The sequence below is a fragment of the Apium graveolens genome, chromosome 6, assembly GCF_009905375.1.
Source record: "Apium graveolens cultivar Ventura chromosome 6, ASM990537v1, whole genome shotgun sequence".
NCBI lineage: Eukaryota > Viridiplantae > Streptophyta > Magnoliopsida > Apiales > Apiaceae > Apium > Apium graveolens.
Genome location: NC_133652.1, coordinates 300,946,697 through 300,974,229, shown reverse-complemented (window position 1 = coordinate 300,974,229; position 27,533 = coordinate 300,946,697). Strand labels below are relative to the sequence as shown.

General features: G+C 36.4%; 3 protein-coding genes across 3 annotated transcripts; all 3 read right to left on the bottom strand.

Moving 5' to 3' along the window:
• Positions 1 to 1,665: 1,665 nt before the first annotated feature.
• LOC141666312 (uncharacterized) lies at positions 1,666 to 5,633 on the bottom strand. The gene is made up of 3 exons (XM_074472304.1): positions 5,553 to 5,633; positions 2,318 to 2,473; positions 1,666 to 1,938 (listed from the first exon to the last, which is right to left on the bottom strand). Exons 1-3 carry the CDS (start codon positions 5,631 to 5,633, stop codon positions 1,666 to 1,668), a joined length of 510 nt encoding a protein of 169 aa, XP_074328405.1.
• Positions 5,634 to 11,156: 5,523 nt separating this feature from the next.
• On the bottom strand, positions 11,157 to 14,489 carry LOC141668268 (uncharacterized). Its single transcript, XM_074475067.1, has 8 exons — positions 14,187 to 14,489; positions 13,139 to 13,205; positions 12,824 to 12,888; positions 12,638 to 12,737; positions 12,499 to 12,540; positions 12,048 to 12,089; positions 11,731 to 11,921; positions 11,157 to 11,563 (listed from the first exon to the last, which is right to left on the bottom strand). The coding sequence occupies exons 1-8, from the start codon at positions 14,366 to 14,368 to the stop codon at positions 11,350 to 11,352; spliced, it is 903 nt and encodes a 300-aa protein (XP_074331168.1). The 5' UTR covers positions 14,369 to 14,489; the 3' UTR covers positions 11,157 to 11,349.
• A 9,433-nt stretch (positions 14,490 to 23,922) lies between these two features.
• LOC141666311 (uncharacterized) lies at positions 23,923 to 27,110 on the bottom strand. The gene is made up of 8 exons (XM_074472302.1): positions 26,962 to 27,110; positions 25,927 to 25,993; positions 25,612 to 25,676; positions 25,426 to 25,525; positions 25,287 to 25,328; positions 24,836 to 24,877; positions 24,520 to 24,710; positions 23,923 to 24,352 (listed from the first exon to the last, which is right to left on the bottom strand). Exons 1-8 carry the CDS (start codon positions 27,108 to 27,110, stop codon positions 24,139 to 24,141), a joined length of 870 nt encoding a protein of 289 aa, XP_074328403.1. The 3' UTR covers positions 23,923 to 24,138.
• Between the last annotated feature and the right edge of the window lie 423 nt (positions 27,111 to 27,533).

Sequence of the window (27,533 nt, the reverse complement as noted above, 5' to 3'; positions counted from 1 at the left end):
ATGTTTACCTATAGTTGTTTCTAAGTCTTCTGTTCTCGCACCTATTTTTCCATGCTAGCCCAATTTCCTCGTTAATTTTCTTTATTTTTAATGTGCCCCTACTGGCCCAGGTTTATCAAAGCCTTGGCCGGATATGTCAGGTATTTTTACTTTGCCATCATGTTGAACCCACCAGTTCGCATCATTTTCCTATCTCTTATTTTACACTCTTATATGCCGGCGTTACTTTTTATGTACAATAAGTAAAATGAATTAATGATAAACTTAAGTGAAATAGGCTCACATCATTGCTTAATAACAATTGTTGCATGTATACTTGCGTTAGCGAGCCGGGACCATGAGCTCGCATCTCGTTCTTGTATTCTCTCTTCGCATAATACGAGTCAGTTGATTCAAATCGGATTTGCTCACAATCTTCTTCCTTTGTTAAAAATTACCCTCTAATGTGATGAACTTTAGCCACTACTGGCCTAGAGTTATCATAATCCTGGCCGCGTATGGCGGGTTCGTTTATTCGATAGAGAGCCGAGCTCACCGACTCGCATCCGCGAGCTCGTGTCGCCTTTTTAATTTAAAACAATTAAAATGTACTCATAGTAAACCTAACAAATACAAACGCGCATTACTCCTGGCCCATTATTATTATATGGCCGCGTATGGAAAGTTTGTTTCCTTAACAACGGGCTGGAGACGCGAGCCAATGATATAGGCTCGCATTGCAACTATCCCTAATCTTTTTTGTAAGCTTGGCCTCGCATGGCATACCTCTAGGTGAGCTCATGGGCACCTGTTTCTCTGTCCACTTTTACATTTTTATTCACGTCTTTAACAATCCATTTTGTGCTCATTATTTCCAAGCGGGTTGAGGCCCAGCTCGGTTTATAAAACTTGTTGAAAATCGAGCCGAGACCCGGCTTGATTTATAATTTTAAAAGTTAATGAGATAATTGTTTTGTCCTCACATGGGCTTCCCAAGGATGGGCTCCCCTGCTGGTATCTTAATCTATTTAACAAATGTCATAATTCAAGGCATAAATAAATAGCAATTAAACATTCATTCATAAATAGTGGAAGATGAGTCAAGTACATGCTTATGGCCTCGGGGAGGTACCTATATAGCACTACCCCCCGAGACTTAAGAATATTTTAATAATACTAAGTCTAAAAAGAACAATATTACTGATAATACTTGCGGAGATGCTCCGCATTCTAGGCTCGTGGGATCAACTTGACCTGCATATCATTGAGATGGTAGGTTCCATCCCAGAGTATTGATTTTATCTTGTTAGGGTCTTCCCAATTTGCCCCAAATACTTCATGGATCACCACCTTGGTGTTTGGCATGACCCGGCGCAGAACCAAATCTCCCGCTTTAAAAGTCCATGCTCGAACCTTGTTGTTGTAATATCAAGTTGTCCTCTGCTGATATGTTGTTATCCTGATCTGAGCATCCTCTCAAGTCTCCTCAATCATGTCCAAGTAGAGATGATGGTTAACCTTATTCGCCTCCGAGTCATAATTATCCCTTTGAAAGGATCTTTCCCCCACTTCAACCGGTACCATGGCCTCACACCAATACACCAAAGAGAAAGGTGTTTCCCCAGTTGTGGTTCTAGGGGTAGTGTTATTGGACCACAAGACCTGTGGGAGCTTGTCTTGCCATGTTCATTTCTTCTCCGCCAGCTTTACCTTCAAGGTATGCTTGATGATCTTATTAACAACCTCAATCTGCCCATTACTTTTAGGGTGACTAACCGCACTGAAACTCTTCTGAATCCACAACTGCTCACAGAATTCCCTTATTTCCTTGATATCAAATTGCTTTCCCTGATCAGAGACCAGCTTGTATGGGATGCCATACCGACACACAATGGCTCTATGCACATACTCTTTGAGCTTCTTTGCTGTAATAGTGGCCAGAGGCTCAGCTTCTGCCCACTTCATGAAGTAATCCACCGCAATCACTGCATATTTAACACCCCCCCTTTGTTTTGGGCATCTCTCCAATCAAATCTATTCCCCACATGGAGAAGGGCCAGGGACTCATAAGGGATGTGAGGGGAGCCATGGGGCTGTTATAGTAATTGGTATACCGCTAACACTTGTCACAAGCTCGAGAAAATTCAAAGGCGTCTTTCTTCAATGTTGGCCAATGGTAACCCTGACGGAGGATCTTCTGAGCTAGGGAACTACCCCCCAAGTGATTGCCAAAAATGCCCTTATGTTCCTCCCTTAAAATATAGTTACACTCATCTCCTTATATGCACTTGAGAAGGGGCATATTAAAACCTCTTCTATATAGAGTCCCATCATATACCACATAGCGAGATGCCTTGTACCTCATCCTTCTTGCCTCATTCTTACCGTCTGAGAGCAATCCGTCTTTTATGTAGGCAAAGATAGGGGTCATCCATGTTAGGTTGGGACCACCACCAATGTTACCAACCTCGTTCTCGGGCACACTAGGTCGCCTCTGTATATCAAGGGGAACGATCCCTAATAGAGTGGCCTTCCGGCGCGATCCCAGCTTGGCTAGCTCATCTGCGCCTTCATTCTACCCGCGTGGGATGAGCTACAGCCTTACTTTGTTGAACATCCCAATTATCCTCTGTGCACATTTTAAGTAAAGCTCTGTTATCAGACCCTTAGTTTGAGAAAAAAACCACATCGCTCCCACGACAATCATTACTTCTTATTATCATTGGTTCGGTCTGAATTGAACATTTAGTCATGGACTTTCTTTGAATGCGCTAGAATCAGGTTTTCCTACAAATAAAATCCCAGTCCACATGCTAATCAAAACATGAATTTATCCCTATTATTTATTTAAATTTTGAAAATTTTAAAGTTCAATAGTAATAATGAATTTTCTAAACAATTTTTTTTGTCAAAAAAATTCATAAGTTTATTTTAGTTATTCTAAAAGTACATGTTGTATCCTAACTTCATAAAATTATAGATTGATTGTTAAAAAAACGTATGATGGGGATAACTTGAACTCCTAACGCCTTAAATTTTCGGAGAACTTGTAATTTATCATTCTAACTCTGATTGAACAAGGGGGATGCTGAGAAAATATATGATCGTAGTAAGTTTAACTCCTAACACCCTGATATTTTAGAAAATATATTAAATTAACAGATAAGTATAAGTTTTAATCTAAATGTCTGACTTACCAGTTTTAATACAAAAGAAACTTAATTTTTATGTCAATTCCTGAAATTTGATATTCAACTGCTACAAAGTGTTGTGCTTGAATACTACGGATGCAGGCAAATTTTACGATCAAATTTGATACTACACCGACTAATAATTGTGAATTTATCCAAGTCCAATAAATATAATTAATTAAAAAAATAAATTTCCCATGCTAAATAAAAAATATTTAAATAAGATATCATCTTTTACAAGATAAACTTAGTAAAGATGATATTAAAGTAATGTATTACTCTTGGAATTAAATTTTTCTTGAAAACATAATTCTTCTGAGTGATTTTTTATATTTATTTAATAATTATTTTTTAAGTTTTACTTGTAGTAAAAAAAAGGTGTAACTTTCATACTTCCAATTGTTTAAAAAAAATCACACTCATAAACAAGCATACACATACTACCCGGGCCATTAATGTACGTACCTAGAAAATCTCAGTAAATTTCTACTCAGCCCACTAATGTCATAACCCGGATTAATCCTGAATGATCCATCTAAAAACCCTAAATATCTTTGTCGTTTATTACGAATTCTTCCTCAGCCCACGAATATCATAACCCAGATTAATCCAGACTGTTTCATCTAAAAATCATGTATATATAACATGAATATGGGTGTGTATCTCATTTCACTTGTAAGTGTATCTTTTCCCTCTCGTTTTCTCTCGACTGATTAGATACTATAACGATGAGGATGATAAAAATCTCCGATAAATGTCCGGCACGAGCTCTAATCAAATAAAAGTCATCCCGGATAACTTGGGTGTTTGTTCCATTTTAAATTAATTTTGATATTTTGATTGAGTCATGTATATAGAATTTAGCAATTAGTTTATCGATCGGAAAATAGAGATACGTATCCAATTATAACTTTAAAGCCTACATTTACGTGTATTTTGTGTGTTAACATTTCCATTTTATGGTTCTGAAAACCTGAATCTTGATATGTTATATTCTTTTCTATTTATTTTGTGCTATCGTTAGTTAACCAAAAATTGTATTTTATATGTACTCGAAATCCTGTATTTTATTTTGGATGAGTTCCAGTACCATTCAAAATGATTAAATCAATTTGATATCATTATTAAAGAGGAGATCTATTTACTAATTATTCAATTGATATCTTTAATCATTGTATTAGTCTAATATTGGATGTGTTTATTTTGATTTTTAAGATATTACAAGAATTATAACAGTCGAGTGTGACGCATGTGTAAATCAAATAATTTAAAAATATTTTTCGAGCAAAAAATGATGCCTACAATGATCTAAATTGTAGAAACACTATGCTAGCTCCATTAATTTTATGTCTGTATATATATGCGCATACACATACACATGCACATACATACACATAGATATATTATATATATATATTTAGAAATATATAGATACATATATCTACACACCCTACTCATATAAATCCATACCCGACCCACAGATGTTCTAACTTGTATAAATCCTGGTCATCCCATCTAAAAATCTGAAATATCTCGATCAATCATTCTTGTTTATATAAATATAACTAACACTAAAGTATTATGACGTGGGTCTCTGGTCAATCATTCATGTTTATATAGATATAGCCAACACAAAAGTATTATTACATGGGACTTTGATTTATCTTACTTCGAGGTATTTCTTTTTTATCATTTTCTTTCGATATATTAGATATTTTTATGATGAGGATGGTAAATTTTCATATGAATGTCATTGTCCTCAGACGGATCCTCCTAGAGGTCTGAACTAATGTACTGGGCTCCGTAGGTGATCCCAGTAAAAAACTATCATCAGAATCAGCATCACTACCATTATCAGGGTCCTAAGATAAAACATAAAACAACAGCCAAGAAACAGTATTAGGGTGAAATAAACCTCCAACTAACTCGATGCCCCAACTCTAGTTACCACCTCAACCTATTCACTTTACTTAGACTATACATAATAGTCTAACTCAACTCTATATGAGTTGAACACTCTCGTAATACTTAATTACCCAAAATACCCTTTTATCTTAACTTGTCTTAGGGACTAAATCCTGTAGCTCTGATACCAAACTGTAACGCCATCAAACTCGGGGTTAGGAATGAGGACCCACAACACCAATAAACTAATATAATAACATCAGAAATATAATAAACCCCGAAGCTAACAAGATCTAAACAGGATAAAGTATGAGACAAGATTACAACTAGCAACCAAAATAGTATTATTACAACCCTTTATATAATTAAAACCAAATTATTCGATTCTGACTTGGAATCGACAGATAACCCAAAAGTATATTATTCAACTATTACACTTCCCGCCAACTTATTGTCTCTTGCTCACACAGCATCTACCTGATCTGGCATTTGAAATCCCACGACATGATAGGGACCGCCAGGAACGCTCTTGCAAGCAGTGCGCCTAAGTCTGGCCATCTTCTTTCTTAAATGCCATTATTAGGTCACACAAATAAATGAGCAAAGAAGCTCATCAAGTAACTATATACACAGTTCTAAATATCAACATAAACAACAATATCAGAGGCATTTCATTTCAATAACTAGGTGGCGGAGTTCTATCAATTTCTAAGAAAGGGGTTCCAAAAAAAGGTTTCAAAATCTTTTAAGTTTCAAATTTGTATAACCAATGTTTCTCAAAATCAATCGATAGGGTTCTCAAAGAGTTTCACACTTTGAGAGATAAATCGCTCTAAGCTATGAGCATCAATAAAAAAATAAAGTGACGGGGTTCTCAAACAAGATTCTCAGAATTTTAAGGAAGTTTCAATTCAAACTATTCAACTTTAAATCAAAAGAAAAGCATAATGCTTGTTGCAACATTTATAAAACTTTTTCTTTCATTACTTAACACAAAGAATCCTTGCTTGGAATATCCATCTTTTAAGTATAATACAGGTGATCAGCCTGTATTGACCTCCATCCAGTCATTAAGGTATCTATGACATCATTTTAACCTTATATTGGACTAGACCCGCTAGTCTCTTACGTAACTGGACGAGTCCCACTAGCCTCTTAAGTCTCTATCCAATCCTTTAGGAATTCATTTGGGAAAACCTTTATGTTGGAATACAAGGAAGTTTGGCTAAATTCATTTTAACTTTACCGATACGTGAAACTGTTTGGACTCATTCAAGTCGAAAGTCAATCTTGAGTTCAATTCAAGAATTCATGGAAAATGAACAAATTGGAAATAAACAGGTGTCGTAAGTTGAGTAAATGATCAAACATTAAGCAGGGTATAACAAGGTCGTTATTAGGATAGTTTCAAAGAACGACGCATAAACAAGGTACAAGTGATTATCAAAGGAATCTAGGTTATCAAGGTATGACATATGAAAGGTTCATTACGACTCTCTTAGGGTCAAAGGATCATAAGATAACAAAAATATGAAAACAGGGTATAAGTACTTAGAACAAAGGGTTACTTGGAACAGGGTATAACCAGAATCACCTCCACCGAATTAAACAAGTAAGTCAAACTCAAAATTCTCTTTAAAACCGAAAATTTCATTCGGGTTTTTCTAAGAAAAATAACATGCAACAACATTTCTAATAATTGATTACTTCACCTCGAACTACACACCAAATTCGAATCATTCTTAAGAAATTAAACTTTAAAACTTTGAAAAATCCATAAACATACATATGCATGCTTTCGAATCGAAAGGAAATCAAGCTAAACACATAATTCGACCTATAGCATCAACATTTGAAATGAATTTTCACTCTAAATAAACATGCACTAACTAATTTAGCTTAAATATATAATATATGACTCAGACAAGCATCATGGTCAACCGCCGGCTCGCCGGAGCTCATCACCGGTGGCGGCAAGGTCTCGGAGATGCCCCACTTGGGGTTTTCTTCCACGAAACCTCACTGATTCACTTAAGAAACCTCATAAACATGTTTAACATCCATAATCAACCACAAAACCACCCATCCCATCTCTAATTTGGAAAAATCGAATGGAACTCGAAAGAGGGTTTCGAGAATCATAAGAAACACATATGCAAGTACATATATTTGTAGAAGAAGAAAAACCAAGCACAGCCACGGCTTTAGATTAGAAAAAGGGTGAGACATGAGTTAGAAGGAGAGGGAGAGAGAGGGGGGGAGAGAGAGAGAGAGAGAGGAGAGAGAAAACGGGAGAGAAGGAGGAGAAAAATGTTTTGCTATGAAATGATCGTCATCTATGTAACTAAAATCATTTATCGGAAGGGGAGGGAGTCATATAAACAGCTAGGGGTAGTTGTTGAAAGAAAGGATCTCCCTCAAAATCACACAACTCAAAATATTTAGGAGAAGAGGTATTTTATATAAACTATATACCTTGAAAATGACTTGATCACAAATGATTTGGTACAAGGCTATATATACGACTCCATGGAAAAATCTAGACACTTACTTAATTGCTAGAGTTCAAAACACTCTTGTTTAAATGCTAGATTTTAAAGGACACACTACTAGAATAATCTGTGGATAGTTCTAGAGATTAGACTCATACAGACAAAATCAAGAAAAATATAGAATAATCCAAACACTTCTATTATTTTAAGTAAAAATTATATTTTATTTTTAACACCCTTCCTTAATTTTGACTATCCCAAGCAGGCTCCGATATTTGTTGAAGACGTCACTCTTGAGAGGCTTTGTAAAGATGTCAAAGATTTGATCTTTGAGCTTGGGACTTCAAATAGTTGACCTCCACTTCATTTCTTGCAATGCACTCTCGAATAATGATATTTTGTGTCAATAGGCTTGCTCCGTTCATGAAACACCGGATTTTTCGCCAAAGCTATAACAGACTTATTATCAACCAATATTTCAGTAGACTCATTTTCTGGCATGTTGAGCTTCCCCAAAAATTTCCTTAACCTTATAGCTTGACAAACACAAGAGCATGCCGCCACATATTCCATTCAAAAGTAGATAAAGTAAAATGTGTTGTTTTTTTGAACTCTATGAAAAAGATGTGTCACTCATAAAGAACACATATTCGGGGGTACTCTTTTGCTCATCAATGTCACCGCCCCAATCACTATCACAGTATCTAACAAATTTGAACTAATTAGAACGATGATAAAATAACCCATAATCCATCGTACCTTTAAGATAACAAAGAATTCTCTTACCCGCCTTCAAGTGTGGTGTTGTTGGAGTCTCCATGTAGCGACTAACAAGTCCAACACTATAAAGTATGTCGGGCTTCGTGCATGTCAAGTATCTCAAACTTCCCATAAGACTTTTGAAGTAAGGTGATCCGCCTTCTCACCTTCTTCTAAATTTGACACCTTTGATCCACACTCAATAGGGGTGCTAACGGCTTGATAATTTTCCAACTTGAACTTCTTCAAAATCTCCCTTGTGTAGTTTCCTTGTGATATTGGTATTCCATCATTCATTTGCTTCACTTCAATGCCAAGATAGTAAGACATAGGCCCAATGTTGGTCATCTAAATTCTCTTCTCATGTCTTTCATAAATTTCTCAAACATACTAGGACTATTTCCCTGCAAATATTAAATCATTCACATACAAGCACGCAAGATGAAATTCTTCATTTTTTGTAACCTTGGCATATTGAGCATGTTCATGAGGACACTTGTGAAATCCTTAAGATTTGAAAGTATTTGTCAAGTCTACTATTCCACGCCCTTGGCGCTTATTTCAATCCGTATAGGGTCTTATTTAACTAATACTTTTCCTTGTACTTTCACGATGTATCCCAATGGTTGCTCCACATACACAGTTTCTTCAAAAACACCATTTCAAAAAGGTAGATTTTACATCCATTATGAATTTTCCATCTATTTTTTACCGCTAAGAGATTATTAGCCTTATAGTCTCCATTCCTGCAACCAGTGCCAATACTTCATCATAATCTACTCCATGTATTTGATTGTAACCTTTGGCTAACCATCTTACCTTGTATTTTTAAACCATGCTTTGAGCATTTTTCTTCACCTTATATACTCATTTCACACCAATAGCTTCTACCCTTTAGGAAGGGTTGTTAACTCCCATGTGTCATTCTTCTTGATAGACTCAATCTTCTCTTCCATTGCTTTCTTCCACCTTTCATCTTGCACGGCTTCTTTGAAGCTTGTTGGTTCAGATTTCGCTAGAAGATAAAGTAGAATTAAGTCGGAAATGGCGGGAACCTCATACGTTTCATCATAAATTTCTTGAAGACTTCTATAGTTACTTGACGGTGTCTCATCACTATCACTTGAAGAAGATGAAGGAGTGGTTTCTCCATCACTACTTGTTGCTCATGGTGATGTGGAAGGAGTGATATGTTGCCATAATTTTCTTCAATATCTTCTTCATCAACAAATGGGAAAAAATTATAATCTTCTTGTGCATTGCTCCAATCCCATGAGCTTTCTTCATCAAACACAACATCTATACTAATAAAAAAAATTCCATTGAAGGGGTTGTAAAGTTTGTACCCCTTTGCTCTTGCATTATAGCCAACAAAGACATACTTCTCACTTTTTAATCCAACTTTGTTCGTAGCTCATCATCGATATGTGCATAAGTTATGCTTCCAAACACTCGTAAGTGAGTAAAAGATGGTCTTTTTCCTTTCCATGTTTGTTGTAGAGTCATGTCTTTGACACCTCTTGTTGGACATCAATATTACAAGAAAACGGCACAATCTACCGCTTCGGCCCAAAATTCCTAAGGCATATTTTTGCTCTTTAGCATGCTTCGAGCCATATTAAGACAACTTCTATTTTTTCTTTCCGAGACTCCGTTTTATTGAGGTGATCTTGGCATCGTTATGGGTCTTCTTATTCCATGATCTTCACAGATTTTTAAGAACTCATTTGAATTGAATTCGCCTCCTGCGATCCTAATGAATTACTTTTCTTTGACATTCGCTCTGCTTTTCAACTTGGGTTTTGAATTTTTTATAGTATCCAAAAACTTGAGACTTCTCTTTGAGAAAGTATACCCATATCTTGCGGCTAAAATCATCAATAAATAATAAGAAATAACAGTTTTTGCTATAAAAATGTAGGATTAAAAGGCCCACATACATCCGAGTGAATAAGTTCAATTGACTCATTTGCTCTTGTCATAGATTCATTTAGAAAACTCCTTCTTGATTACTTTCCGTATAGACATCATTCACAAATTTGATTTGGATGATTGATGTGCGACAAACCATTCACTATGTGCTTCTTAGATAGTGAATTTAATCCTTCAAAATTTAAGTGCCCAACCCTAAGATGACAAAGACAAGAAGAATCTCCAACATAAGGCTTTAAACATTTTGGACCATCATTTTCAATTTTGAGGATAAACATACGATTCTTGGTCATAGGCACCTTAGCAATTAAATTATCACAAGAGTCTCTCAAGTTAAGAAATCCATCTTTCAAAGCATAATGTGAATTTAACAGGGAAACCTGGCTCCCTGATAATAAAAATCCTTGGATAATTTCTTACCATCCCGGTCTCTTGCATCAGAAAACTTTCTAGTCAAATGGAGGCGGGTACGAAAGAGTGGGATATTGATATGTTAGATGACCTAGTTTATCCTCGTGATTCTCATCTTTTTCAAGAAACTCTTTTATCTGTTAATCAAGAGGTTGATCAAGAGGAGTGCTACGGGAGAATATCTTGTTACTAACTCTGACATAAGTCTCGAATAACAAAACCAGCAAAATATCAATTTAACACATATGTTCTCCATTAAAAATCTCCGAGAGAGATTGCCCAAATTAGCATGTACGGGTTACAAAAGCATCTCAAAGTATGAGCTGAATGAAGGGAAGAGTAGTCTCATTAATAACTCTGACATTAGTCTCTGAGTAACAAAACCAGTAAAACATAATGTAGCACATATGTTTCATAAAACAACTCCAATAGAAATTGCCAAGATCAGAATGTATGCTTCGTAAAGCACCCCAAAGTACTAATTGAATAAAGGGAAGAATACCTCTCTTCCAACTTCAACATTAGTCTCAAGAAACAAAATGAACAAAATATTAATTGCGACCCAAGCAAAAAGAGTAGCTTATAACTACAACTTTTGTCTTCAAAATTTACCCCACAAAACGTTTCACTATATAATGATCATCATCTATGTAATTACCAGAACATCATAAAATCATTGATCAGAAGGGGAAGAGAAGGGGGAGGAGGTCATATACGAAGCTAAGTAGTCGGACAACTAATGCATATTCAAAATAACTTCCATTTTCAAAATGGTCTTCGGCAAGCAACAAAAGGCAGGAATCATTACTCAATCTGACTGTGGGAAGTACCAGCTGGAGTTCCAGTGTCTTTTTCCGGAGTCTTCCTTTTCCTTTGACCATTATCAGGAGGGGGCTGTGCATGCAAAAAGACTGAATTAAACTGACTGAATACGATAAAATGTTATCGTTAATGAGACTGAGAGAACTCAAAAAAGGGAAGACAATGTAAGAATGCTAATAAAATACTCTCTGGATATCGTTGAAAATCAAAGCACAACGCTTCTTAAGAAGTTGAATTACCCGAGGAATAAGGTCATCATAAACTCTCCATTTTCATCTTCAGTTTGACACTCTGTATTCTGACTTAAGGATGCTTGTCTTTTGGGAGACAATTTCCTTGGCACTTCATGCTTATTCCTTGGCACTTCACGTTCAAGGTAGCCTGACTCTGGGAACGCATTTAAGGGGAAAAAACTTTGAAGCCACTCAATCTGCAATCATATTAAAAATATGAAACCAATATATCAAAAAAAAATGAAAGTATTACAGTATTATTTAGAAACTACGTATATGGGACAGAACATAAAACGAATTCTTCTAAAGGATAATTGATTTACCTTTCTGCGCAGGGTAGCATTTTCCATTATGAACTCCTGTTCCTGGTAGTGAGGGAAGTGAAAAAATTAGTTATAACGTTCTTTCGATACCACAATACATGTTGTGGTCTTTCATTAGTCGTAAACACCACATCAGTCATGTAATTTTTCTTTTCTCTTTCTTGCAGTCTAGCATCATGCTTCTTGTACATATTGATCGCTATACTTGCAGGACACTTTTTTTTGGCTAAATAAATTGCAAGATACTATATTATTTACTTAATCCGCGAATTTGACTTGCAAATAAAAACACAAATCTACATGGGACATCACCTATGTACATTACTAGAATTATCAGAGTCATATTTACATCCAATTGTTCTTTAAGGTTGAATAAATTCACGTAATTTCTTCATCAAACAATTTGAAGCTAGTCATAACTGTATAGAAGATCAAAACTGTAACTTTGTACCTTTTTCCTAGATAGGTCCAGTTCCTCCATCAGTAGTTGCTCCTGAAATAATTTAACATTATGTTAAGATAGCCGTTTTTCTGCATAAAACAATTCAATTTATAGATATATTAAGTTACAGGGAGATGCGTAAATAAACCTTCTTGTCCTTGACAGATAATAACCCTTCATTCAATTGCTGCTCCAACTCTTGCAATTTTTTCAAGCCCAAGCCAGTAAGGTCCTTCCCCAATAACTGCCTATAGAAAATGAAAAACATGATAGCAATAAGTATCTTCTTCCAAAAACAACTGTTTGACGACTTGGCAGGTATAAGGAAACTTACATATTTTTTAGTTGGAGATCTGCAATGTCCTGTTTCAGACATTCCACTTCTAAAACATCCGTACCCTGAAATGTAGTACATTACATGAAGGCAAATAAACAAATTAAAACTAGAATAAATGTTCAACTACAATGAGCATCACGTATGTTGATTTATAGAAATGTTCAACTACAACAATGAGCATATCATGCTAGTGACTATTTTGTGGAATAAGATGATCAATAAGGAAATTACGCAATTAAGAGTACTATAATATGCCATGTAAGAGTCCCATCATTGTTAAAAATGACACTCATTTTTAATAAAGACCAGTACCTTATGCTCGATTGCAGAATTTTTCGATTCTACAGATTTGTTGAATCGTGCAAGTGTATGCTCCATACTGCAATAGTGAAGAAATGATAAGTATACTAACAAAATGTTTTACACTAACCAACAAAAGAACTTATTGTACACAGGATTATCCAAAAAACAAACATGGATATATGCTTATATTGTCTCTCGCAGATAATATTCAAGAACTATACTAAGCATCTACCATCCACCCGTGTTCTCCGGTGAGAAATGGTCCTCCATCAATGTAGGGTTCAAGAAGAGATCATTTTGGTTAATTATAAGCCCCAACTGCCTAACAAGTTTTGATATGTTACTAGTATTAGGTCACTTTGATCTCCAAACAAGATATCTTTAGTGAAAAGGCTTCGTTATAAAGCAGAAGTACTCTCCTATCAATCAAACATTCATTCAGACATCTTCTCATGTTTAATTAATTACTTTGAACCGTCAAAACTTGTCCCTAGACTTTAAAAATTGTTCAAATATATCGGATTTCACTCTCATTGACACAGAGCCACGCAGCAACACATTGTTCATATCAGATATGACTCTCATTGATCAGAGCAACGCAGCAACACATAGTTCATATCGGATTATAGAATGCCATCATATTTAACAACAAGATTTCATCAATTTAGGCAGAAATACAGATATATTAATTAAAACCGACAAGCATATATACTAAATTAAAACCCCTTATAAACCAAGATTAGCAGCCACAGTAATCTTATAATTATGTTATACCTAAGGCAATAAAATTAAAGATAACATGTCAAAATAAACATATTCAGCAACAAATTATAACAGAAGTAAATCAAAATAAAAAGAGTGAGGGAGAGATCAAGAAAACAGAGAGAGATAGAAAATAGAGAGAGAGAGATAACAGAGAGAGGGAGAGATCAAGAAAATAAAGAGGGGGGGAGATAGAGAGAGAGAGAGAGAGAGAGAGAGAGAGAAGAAAGAGAGAGGTGAGAGGGATAGAGGTGAGAGGGAGAGAGAGGGGGTGAGAGAGAGAGAGAAAGTAGACCTTGAACTAGCAAACTCAAAAAGCTTCCCAGTGCTTGAGAACACAATAATTGCGATCTCAGCATCACATAAAACAGAAAGCTCATGAGCTTTCTTCATTAAACCAGCCCTTCTCTTCTTGAAAGTGGACTGCCTGCTGTTGGCATTTTCAATCTTCGCTATTTCAAGCTTTGCCCGACCCATCTCTCCTTGTCTTTATTTACTGTAATTCACAAAAAATTATGTGTCAATCTCTGAATCTCTCAAACTATATATAAGGTTCTTATTCTGGAGTTATTCTAAAAAAGGAGAAAAATATGGAATATGAAATGCAAAAAGGGGAAATTAGAGCTAATAAGACAAATTTGCATGGGGCAATAGATTTTAAATGATAGACAATCTCCTCTTTTAAGACACCTTTAGTAATTTTCTTTGTATCAAGTGTGTCCCTTTTTCTATTTATTTCCTTTTCATGATAAAAAATAATAATAAAATTATTTGAGTATCTTTTTTGTATTTTTGTAGCAAATAATAAATAATCTTAATAAAATCTTTTTAGATATAACATTATCTTTTTTGAATATTAGATACCTCAAATTTAATTCAAATATACAGATATTTGATTCTCTTCTTTTTTAATTGAAATGGTTGAGATTTCTCAAAGAGATAAACCTCTTTTAGTACGAGTGATTATCAAACCGCACAAACCGCAAAAATCGTCTTCATCGTCACATTGTACCGTAAAATGCGGTTTTTAGTTTTTATGATGCGATTTGAATTTTTTGATAAACCACGCGATGTAATATTGTTTGCAGTTTGATATTTTTAACAATGTGGTTCAAATCGTACCTAGCTTAAATATTATTAATTTTACCGACATAATTTTTATTTTATATCAAGGACATAATAGTCTTAGCCTCTATGTGAGTTAAATTTTTATTATACTTATATGTAATAACTATTTTTTTGAATATATAAATCGTACAAACCGCACCATACTGCACTACATTTTCATGGTATGATTAATGCGGTTTATGAGGTTACGCAGTGCGACAGCGGTTTGAAAATTTCATCTTGAGAAAAAAACTGCATTGCTCGCACGATGATCATTTCATTTTATTATCATTGGTTTGGTCTGAATTGAACATTTATTCATGGAATTTTTTTGAATGGGCTAGAATCAGGTTTTCTTTAAAAAAAATCTCAGTCCACAAGTTGGTCCAAACATGAATTTATCCCTATTATTTATTTAAATTTTGAAAATTTTAAAGTTCAACGGTACATAGAGAATTTTTTTAAATTTTAAATTTAAATGTGCGATATTAGTGTGATTTTGCTCTTAATCGATGACGGGATGTTGATAGAGAATGATTAAATAATAATTCGATAATAAATCCAATTCGATGATAAGTTTGTTGATCCAAAAACTGAGATACTTATCCAATTATAGTTTCAATACTTGTTGAACTTAGGCTTTGTTAAAAGCCTTAGTGAGTCCACTTTATTTAATAAAAGTGAGTAAAATGATCTCATTATTGTATCATTATATGTTAATGATCTTTTGGTAACTGGCAGCAACATTAAACTTATACAAAAGTTCAAGGAAGATATGATGCAAGCATTTGAAATTTCGGATCTTAGAGAAATGTCTTACTTTCTTGGAATTGAAATCAAGCAAAATCAAGGTGAAATTTTTATATGTCAATAGAAGTATGCAAATGAGATCTTGAAAAAATTTCATATAGAGGGTTGTAAAAGTGTGCGCACTCCAATGTGTCAGAAGGTGAATTTGTTTAAAAATGACGGAGTAAAGGTGTGTTATAGGGAGAATTTCGTATAACAGTGTTTTGGAGGTTATTGGCCGGAATAAAGATCGAATATGGTGATTTGAGGCGGAGGAATGTTATCTATGATGGTGGTTGAGCTTGTATGTTGACTCTTCAAGAAAGAATAAGGTTTTGGTTATTCTCTATCAAGTATCGACTCATATCTCATACAAGTGTATACGTACCCTATTTATAGGGATCAAGCCTCACGTAGTTCTTAGGCAACAAGTCATCTAGGTTAGGGTTAGTGTTTTTCTACCCTTACAGCCCAAGCCCAGACTTAAATCAGGCCTTCAGCCAATTAGTCACGTAAACCACTACTTTCCCCACACGCTTCCTACAATATCGCGATATCTACGCATTTATTCCCGTGATTGTAGGAATATCCCGTCTCGGCCCCGAAATTCACCAACAACCCAATCATCTATGGGTTATTTTCCATATTTCAGATAAATTATTCTAAGTGGAAGTCGGTCTAGTCACCTCGGTCCGCACCTACTCTCTTTCAACCCACTAGTGGGTCTTCCCCTCGTTATTTCATTAAATGCTAGTGCACGAGCCCAGCTCGCGCTACCAGCCCATGAGCCCAACTCGCATATTATAAGCCCAACATACACATCAGCTCATGAGCCCAGCACACATGCGCTAGCCCAACATGTATTTGCTCATGAGCCCATCACGCATGTGCGGGCTCAACATGCATGTGTTGGCGCTATAAGCGCAACATGCATGTCAAATATGCTTATGAGCCCAACACTCATGCATCCATTTATTTAATCCCGATAATTCAATATACCCATATGGACCTATTTATGGGCCATGCCCCAAAAGAAGGCATAACAACTACCCCAAAAATTCCTGGTCGTATTTGTGGGGCTAGGAATTTTTCAACATTTACTTTTCTGCTCCTGCGAGTAGTGCGAGCCCATGAAGTCGCACATGGCTGCCTCGCACGCCATCCAATGGTCGTATTTTTTGAATGCCTAATATCTGTAAGACAACTGGCATGGGGATCTGTGTCAACCTCTGAGATGATAACACGTGTCACTCCTCTTTCTCTCTCATATCCCCTATAAATATGTGAACTTCAAACTTCATTTCTTAACTTTCCAAAAACACTAACAAATTGCTGCTCATTTTGCTCAAGGATCTACCTTCGCTAAAACCTTCATCACCACAAGAACCGTCTACCGCCGGCGTTACTCTCCGGCCTTAGATTCTTCAGGATCTTCATTTGAATCATTTACATGTACTATTTTGATCCACAATCACCCATTTTTGTTGTTGTTTGTTCATCATTTATCATGCCACATTCGAGCACATACTATGTATTCAATACGAGCCCGCTTTAACACACTTACCCACACACCATGATGCGAGCCTATGAGCTCGCGTAGACTTTTAGGTGCGATCCTATTTTCATGTGCGACGCGAGGACACTAAGGTGCGACCCCATTTCTATTTTCATTTTTTAGGGCCAAACACTAATAGTCACCATCTTTTACAGATGTCGAGTGCGTCTTCAGCCCGCTCCTATGGATCGTCTCGCTCTTCCTCGAGTCCGGATCACTCTTCGGTCACCCCTTGTCCTCTCAATCAATATCCACCTGAGCAACGAGGCTCAAAAGACTTCCAACGCGAGCTCACCTTATTTTTGGACGCCTTAGCCAACCTATTTCTCCTGGCTCTACTATCAACCCATATGGAGCCATGAACATAGCTAGAGTTGAAAAAGAGAAGCGAGCCAGTGGTTCCACCTCGCTGAACATCCATCTCGACCCCAACCCTGAAGATTATAACAGGGAGACCAACATTTACGATTGAAGAAATAGATTCATGGACCTCTCCAAGATTCTTGCATCACTTGGAATAGAGGAACTTGTAAGATACGAGCCCACTCCTATTGACAAAGAGCGGGCAGAGGAGATTATGAGGGAAATGGCTTGAGAGAGAGAGGCTCACCTTAAGTAAGTTGCAGCCAATGACCTCGATCTCATTTATCTCGATTCTGAATCCATCGACATTGATCTGGGCAGCGCTTACTATGACACCAATAAAGGAAAGAAGCTAGCTGCTGCAAAATACCCCATTCTAGGGCTCGAGGGTGAAGAGGATGGCTCACATTGGTCTTACGACCCTCCAATGTGGGAGGAGGTGGCTGATGTCATAAGTCAGGTTAATGTATGCAATTATGCCTCCGCCCCCACTGCCTGTCCTGAACCAGTGCATCCTGTTCAGCCCGAGCTCGAGGGTGAGATCATCTTTAGGAAGCAAATCATTTCAGATGGGGAGGAAAGTTCTACCTCGGCCCAGGAAGAGACAAAAGTCCTCGCCTGCCGTGACTTGGCCCCCTCACTTACCCAGAAGCATCTAGCTTACATCGTTGACCAGTTCCAGCTCGAGGGTCAGGTGATTCTCCCCAAGCCGCACATGCGATGCTACAGATTCAACCATCAGGAAAATGAAGGTAGGGTGCCTCGCATGGTCTTGTCCAACTTCCTAGTCAGGCTAGGAATTTCTTCACATCTCCATCCTTTCATCAAAGATGTGTACGAGTACTACCAGCTTGCCCCGCTTCAGATTAACTCGAATGGATACACGGCGGCTATCACTTTGTATATCATAAAAAGGTGTCACGGCCGTAAGGACGGGAAAACCTGTGAGCCTGATCCAAAAAGAACTGTTCCAGCCGATGTCCCTCTTCCTACTTCTTCCTTTGCTAGTGCGGTCGAGACCACGTTTGTCCGGCTTGCGGTCCAATGTCAAACCAGGACCTAAAAAATTGGACCTCAACTTCTCTTGAGGCCAATAATGATGCATTGACCAAGGCCGCTGCCCAGGTGCACTTCCTCCAGGTGTTTAAGACTCGAGAAATTCGAGCCATCAGCCAGGCTAACTTGAAGTTGGATGCTAAGGTGAAGTCCCTTCAGAGCAAGGTTAATGAGCACGGGCAGGAGAAGGTCAAACTTGTAAACAACTATAATCAAAAGATATTTGATCAGTCTCTGCTCATGAGAAGGTGCTTAGGGAGCAGAAAAAAAACCCACAACCTTGCCGCGGATGACTAGAAGGAGGAGAAGGAGGCCATCAAGGAGAAGGTGACGGAGATGGAGGGATCGTTGTCTGCCTTGACCGCGAGCCGGGAGGCCGCTCTTGCCGATGCTAGAAACCTGGGAGCAAGAAATTTCATAAATATTTTTATTAGTAAGGTTCCTGACTTCGATTGGGGTGCTCTAGGCGCAGGTACGGCTAGAAATGCCAAAAAACTGAAGTTGGAGATGGAGATGGATGCCAAGATGGTAAAGGAGGCTCGGGTAGCAGCTGAGCAGGCCCAGAAAGAGGCAGATGCCAACAAGCTTTAGTTTAATTTAATTTGATGAAATTTTTGATGGGGAAATGGGCAACCCATTTTCCTTGCGTATGTATTTATGTATATTTCTTTCGGGCCTCAACTCTAAACTTATGTTCACCTATAGTTGTTTTCAAGTCTTCTGTTCTCGCACCTATTTTTCCATGCTAGCCCAATTTCCTCATTAATTTTCTTTATTTTTAATGTGCCCCTACTGGCCCAGGTTTATCAAAGCCTTGGCCGGATATGTCAGGTATTTTTACTTTGCCAGCATATTGAACCCACCAGTTCGCATCATCTTCCTGTCTCTTATTTTACACTCTTATATGTCGGCGTTACTTTTTATGTACAACAAGTAAAATGAATTAATGATAAACTTAAGTGAAATAAGCTCACATCATTGCTTAATAACAATTATTGCATGTATACTCCCGTTAGCGAGCCGGGCCCATGAGCTCGCATCTCGTTCTTGTATTCTCTCTTCGCATAATGCGAGTTCGTTGATTCAAATCGGATTTGCTCACAATCTTCTTCCTATGGATCCTTTCAAAGGGATAATTATGACTCAGAGGCGAATAAGGTTAACCATCATCTCTACTTGGACATGATTGAGGAGACTCGAGAGGATGCTCATATCAGGATAACAACATATCAGCAGAGGACAACTCGATATTACAACAACAAGGTTCGAGCACGGACTTTTAAAGCGGGAGACTTGGTTCTGCGCCGGGTCATGCCAAACACCAAGGTGGTGATCCATGAAGTATTTGGGGCAAATTGGGAAGACCCCTACAAGATAAAATCAATACTCTGGGATGGAACCTACCATCTCAATGATATACAGGACAAGTTGATCCCACGAGCCTAGAATGCGGAGCATCTCCGTAAGTATTATCAGTTATATTGTTCTTTTTAGACTTAGTATTATTAAAATATTTCTAAGTCTCCGGGGTAGTGCTATATAGGTACCCCCCCCCCCCCCGAGGCCATAAGCATGTACTTGACTCATCTTCCACTATTTATAAATGAATGTTTAATTGCTATTTATTTATGCCTTGAATTATGACATTTGTTAAATAGATTAAGATACCAGCAGGGGAGCCCATCCTTGGGAAGCCCATGCGAAGACAAAACAATTATCTCATTAACTTTTAAAATTATAAATCAAGCCGGGTCTCGGCTCGATTTTCAACAAGTTTTAATCCAAACACTTCTATTATTTCAAGTAAAAATTATATTTTATTTTTAACACCCTTCCTTAATTTTGACTATCACAAGCAGGCTCCGATATTTGTTAAAGACGTCACTCTTGAGAGGCTTTGTAAAGATGTCAAAGATTTGATCTTTGAGCTTGGGACTTCACATAGTTGACCTCCACTTCATTTCTTACAATGCACTCTCGAATAATGATATTTTGTGTCAATAGGCTTGCTCTGTTCATGAAACACCGGATTTTTCGCCAAAGCTATAGTAGACTTATTATCAACCAATATTTCAGTAGACTCATTTTCTGGCATGTTGAGCTTCCCCAAAAATTTCCTTAACCTTATAGCTTGACAAACACAAGAGCATGCCGCCACATATTCCGCTTCAAAAGTAGATAAAGTAAAATGTGTTATTTTTTTTGAACTCCATGAAAAAGATGTGTCACTCATAAAGAACACATATTCGGGGGTACTCTTTTCCTCATCAATGTTACCGCCCCAATCACTATCACAGTATCTAACAAATTTGAACTAATTAGAATAATGATAAAATAACCCATAATCCATCGTACCTTTAAGATAACAAAGAATTCTCTTACCCGCCTTGAAGTGTGGTGTTGTTGGAGTCTCCATGTAGCGACTAACAAGTCCAACACTATAAAGTATGTCGGGCTTCGTGCATGTCAAGTATCTCAAACTTCCCATAAGACTTTTGAAGTAAGGTGATCCGCCTTCTCACCTTCTTCTAAATTTGACACCTTTGATCCACACTCAATAGGGGTGCTAACGGCTTGATAATTTTCCAACTTGAACTTCTTCAAAATCTCCCTTGTGTAGTTTCCTTGTGATATTGGTATTCCATCATTCATTTGCTTCACTTCAATGCCAAGATAGTAAGACATAGGCCCAATGTTGGTCATCTAAAATTCTCTTCTCATGTCTTTCATAAATTTCTCAAACATACTAGGACTATTTCCCGCAAATATTAAATCATTCACATACAAGCACGCAAGATGAAATTCTTCATTTTTTGTAACCTTGGCATATTGAGCATGTTCATGAGGACACTTGTGAAATCCTTAAGTTTGAAAGTATTTGTCAAGTCTACTATTCCACGCCCTTGGCGCTTATTTCAATCCGTATAGGGTCTTATTTAACTAATACTTTTCCTTGTACTTTCACGATGTATCCCAATGGTTGCTCCACATACACAGTTTCTTCAAAAACACCATTCAAAAAGGTAGATTTTACATCCATTATGAATTTTCCATCTATTTTTTACCGCTAACGAGATTATTAGCCTTATAGTCTCCATTCCTGCAACCAGTGCCAATACTTCATCATAATCTACTCCATGTATTTGATTGTAACCTTTGGCTAACCATCTTACCTTGTATTTTTAAACCATGCTTTGAGCATTTTTCTTCACCTTATATACTCATTTCACACCAATAGCTTCTACCCTTTAGGAAGGGTTGTTAACTCCCATGTGTCATTCTTCTTGATAGACTCAATCTTCTCTTCCATTGCTTTCTTCCACCTTTCATCTTGCACGGCTTCTTTGAAGCTTGTTGGTTCAGATTTCGCTAGAAGATAAAGTAGAATTAAGTCGGAAATGGCGGGAACCTCATACGTTTCATCATAAATTTCTTGAAGACTTCTATAGTTACTTGACGGTGTCTCATCACTATCACTTGAAGAAGATGAAGGAGTGGTTTCTCCATCACTACTTGTTGCTCATGGTGATGTGGAAGGAGTGATATGTTGCCATAATTTTCTTCAATATCTTCTTCATCAACAAATGGGAAAAAATTTTAATCTTCTTGTGCATTGCTCCAATCCCATGAGCTTTCTTCATCAAACACAACATCTATACTAATAAAAAAAAATTCCATTGAAGGGGTTGTAAAGTTTGTACCCCTTTGCTCTTGCATTATAGCCAACAAAGACATACTTCTCACTTTTTAATCCAACTTTGTTCGTAGCTCATCATCGATATGTGCATAAGTTATGCTTCCAAAAACTCGTAAGTGAGTAAAAGATGGTCTTTTTCCTTTCCATGTTTGTTGTAGAGTCATGTCTTTGACACCTCTTGTTGGACATCAATATTACAAGAAAACGGCACAATCTACCGCTTCGGCCCAAAATTCCTAAGGCATATTTTTGCTCTTTAGCATGCTTCGAGCCATATTAAGACAACTTCTATTTTTTCTTTCCGAGACTCCGTTTTATTGAGGTGATCTTGGCATCGTTATGGGTCTTCTTATTCCATGATCTTCACAGATTTTTAAGAACTCATTTGAATTGAATTCGCCTCCTGCGATCCTAATGAATTACTTTTCTTTGACATTCGCTCTGCTTTTCAACTTGGGTTTTGAATTTTTTATAGTATCCAAAAACTTGAGACTTCTCTTTGAGAAAGTATACCCATATCTTGCGGCTAAAATCATCAATAAATAATAAGAAATAACAGTTTTTGCTATAAAAATGTAGGATTAAAAGGCCCACATACATCCGAGTGAATAAGTTCAATTGACTCATTTGCTCTTGTCATAGATTCATTTAGAAAACTCCTTCTTGATTACTTTCCGTATAGACATCATTCACAAATTTGATTTGGATGATTGATGTGCGACAAACCATTCACTATGTGCTTCTTAGATAGTGAATTTAATCCTTCAAAATTTAAGTGCCCAACCCTAAGATGACAAAGACAAGAAGAATCTCCAACATAAGGCTTTAAACATTTTGGACCATCATTTTCAATTTTGAGGATAAACATACGATTCTTGGTCATAGGCACCTTAGCAATTAAATTATCACAAGAGTCTCTCAAGTTAAGAAATCCATCTTTCAAAGCATAATGTGAATTTAACAGGGAAACCTGGCTCCCTGATAATAAAAATCCTTGGATAATTTCTTACCATCCCGGTCTCTTGCATCAGAAAACTTTCTAGTCAAATGGAGGCGGGTACGAAAGAGTGGGATATTGATATGTTAGATGACCTAGTTTATCCTCGTGATTCTCATCTTTTTCAAGAAACTCTTTTATCTGTTAATCAAGAGGTTGATCAAGAGGAGTGCTACGGGAGAATATCTTGTTACTAACTCTGACATAAGTCTCGAATAACAAAACCAGCAAAATATCAATTTAACACATATGTTCTCCATTAAAAATCTCCGAGAGAGATTGCCCAAATTAGCATGTACGGGTTACAAAAGCATCTCAAAGTATGAGCTGAATGAAGGGAAGAGTGTCTCATTAATAACTCTGACATTAGTCTCTGAGTAACAAAACCAGTAAAACATAATGTAGCACATATGTTTCATAAAACAACTCCAATAGAAATTGCCAAGATCAGAATGTATGCTTCGTAAAGCACCCCAAAGTACTAATTGAATAAAGGGAAGAATACCTCTCTTCCAACTTCAACATTAGTCTCAAGAAACAAAATGAACAAAATATTAATTGCGACCCAAGCAAAAAGAGTAGCTTATAACTACAACTTTTGTCTTCAAAATTTACCCCACAAAACGTTTCACTATATAATGATCATCATCTATGTAATTACCAGAACATCATAAAATCATTGATCAGAAGGGGAAGAGAAGGGGGAGGAGGTCATATACGAAGCTAAGTAGTCGGACAACTAATGCATATTCAAAATAACTTCCATTTTCAAAATGGTCTTCGGCAAGCAACAAAAGGCAGGAATCATTACTCAATCTGACTGTGGGAAGTACCAGATGGAGTTCCAGTGTCTTTTTCCGGAGTCTTCCTATTCCTTTGACCATTATCAGGAGGGGGCTGTGCATGCAAAAAGACTGAATTAAACTGACTGAATACGATAAAATGTTATCGTTAATGAGACTGAGAGAACTCAAAAAAGGGAAGACAATGTAAGAATGCTAATAAAATACTCTCTGGATATCGTTGAAAATCAAAGCACAACGCTTCTTAAGAAGTTGAATTACCCGAGGAATAAGGTCATCATAAACTCTCCATTTTCATCTTCAGTTTGACACTCTGTATTCTGACTTAAGGATGCTTGTCTTTTGGGAGACAATTTCCTTGGCACTTCATGCTTATTCCTTGGCACTTCACGTTCAAGGTAGCCTGACTCTGGGAACACATTTAAGGGGAAAAAACTTTGAAGCCACTCAATCTGCAATCATATTAAAAATATGAAACCAATATATCAAAAAAAATGAAAGTATTACAGTATTATTTAGAAACTACGTATATGGGACAGAACATAAAACGAATTCTTCTAAAGGATAATTGATTTACCTTTCTGCGCAGGGTAGCATTTTCCATTATGAACTCCTGTTCCTGGTAGTGAGGGAAGTGAAAAAATTAGTTATAACGTTCTTTCGATACCACAGTACATGTTGTGGTCTTTCATTAGTCGTAAACACCACATCAGTCATGTAATTTTTCTTTTCTCTTTCTTGCAGTCTAGCATCATGCTTCTTGTACATATTGATCGCTATACTTGCAGGACACTTTTTTTTGGCTAAATAAATTGCAAGATACTATATTATTTACTTAATCCGCGAATTTGACTTGCAAATAAAAACACAAATCTACATGGGACATCACTTATGTACATTACTAGAATTATCAGAGTCATATTTACATCCAATTGTTCTTTAAGGTTGAATAAATTCACGTAATTTCTTCATCAAACAATTTGAAGCTAGTCATAACTGTATAGAAGATCAAAATTGTAACTTTGTACCTTTTTCCTAGATAGGTCCAGTTCCTCCATCAGTAGTTGCTCCTGAAATAATTTAACATTATGTTAAGATAGCCGTTTTTCTGCATAAAACAATTCAATTTATAGATATATTAAGTTACAGGGAGATGCGTAAATAAACCTTCTTGTCCTTGACAGATAATAACCCTTCATTCAATTGCTGCTCCAACTCTTGCAATTTTTTCAAGCCCAAGCCAGTAAGGTCCTTCCCCAATAACTGCCTATAGAAAATGAAAAACATGATAGCAATAAGTATCTTCTTCCAAAAACAACTGTTTGACGACTTGGCAGGTATAAGGAAACTTACATATTTTTTAGTTGGAGATCTGCAATGTCCTGTTTCAGACATTCCACTTCTAAAACATCCGTACCCTGAAATGTAGTACATTACATGAAGGCAAATAAACAAATTAAAACTAGAATAAATGTTCAACTACAATGAGCATCACGTATGTTGATTTATAGAAATGTTCAACTACAACAATGAGCATATCATGCTAGTGACTATTTTGTGGAATAAGATGATCAATAAGGAAATTACGCAATTAAGAGTACTATAATATGCCATGTAAGAGTCCCATCATTGTTAAAAATGACACTCATTTTTAATAAAGACCAGTACCTTATGCTCGATTGCAGAATTTTTCGATTCTACAGATTTGTTGAATCGTGCAAGTGTATGCTCCATACTGCAATAGTGAAGAAATGATAAGTATACTAACAAAATGTTTTACACTAACCAACAAAAGAACTTATTGTACACAGGATTATCCAAAAAACAAACATGGATATATGCTTATATTGTCTCTCGCAGATAATATTCAAGAACTATACTAAGCATCTACCATCCACCCGTGTTCTCCGGTGAGAAATGGTCCTCCATCAATGTAGGGTTCAAGAAGAGATCATTTTGGTTAATTATAAGCCCCAACTGCCTAACAAGTTTTGATATGTTACTAGTATTAGGTCACTTTGATCTCCAAACAAGATATCTTTAGTGAAAAGGCTTCGTTATAAAGCAGAAGTACTCTCCTATCAATCAAACATTCATTCAGACATCTTCTCATGTTTAATTAATTACTTTGAACCGTCAAAACTTGTCCCTAGACTTTAAAAATTGTTCAAATATATCGGATTTCACTCTCATTGACACAGAGCCACGCAGCAACACATTGTTCATATCAGATATGACTCTCATTGATCAGAGCAACGCAGCAACACATAGTTCATATCGGATTATAGAATGCCATCATATTTAACAACAAGATTTCATCAATTTAGGCAGAAATACAGATATATTAATTAAAACCGACAAGCATATATACTAAATTAAAACCCCTTATAAACCAAGATTAGCAGCCACAGTAATCTTATAATTATGTTACACCTAAGGCAATAAAATTAAAGATAACATGTCAAAATAAACATATTCAGCAACAAATTATAACAGAAGTAAATCAAAATAAAAAGAGTGAGGGAGAGATCAAGAAAACAGAGAGAGATAGAAAATAGAGAGAGAGATAACAGAGAGAGGGAGAGATCAAGAAAATAAAGAGGGGGGGAGATAGAGAGAGAGAGAGAGAGAGAGAGAGAGAGAGAGAAGAAAGAGAGAGGTGAGAGGGAGAGAGAGAGGGGGTGAGAGAGAGAGAAAGTAGACCTTAAACTAGCAAACTCAAAAAGCTTCCCAGGTGCTTGAGAACACAATAATTGCGATCTCAGCATCAACATTAAAACAGAAAGCTCATGAGCTTTCTTCATTAAACCAGCCCTTCTCTTTCTTGAAAGTGGACTTCCTACTGTTGGCATTTTCAATCTTCGCTATTTCAAGCTTGCCCGACCCATCTCTCCTTGTCTTATTACTGTAATTCACAAAAAATTATGTGTCAATCTCTGAATCTCTCAAACATATATAAGGTTCTTATTCTGGAGTTATTCTAAAAAGGAGAAAAATATGGAATATGAATGCAAAAGGGGAAATTAGAGCTAATAAGACAAATTTGCATGGGGCAATAGATTTTATATGATACACAATCTCCTCTTTTAAGACACCTTTAGTAATTTTCTTTGTATCAAGTGTGTCCCTTTTTCTATTTATTCCTTTTCATGATAAAAAAATAATAATAAAATTATTTGAGTATCTTTTTTGTATTATTTGTAGCAAATAATAATAATCTTAATAAAATCTTTTTAGATATAACATTATCTTTTTTGAATATTAGATACCTCAAA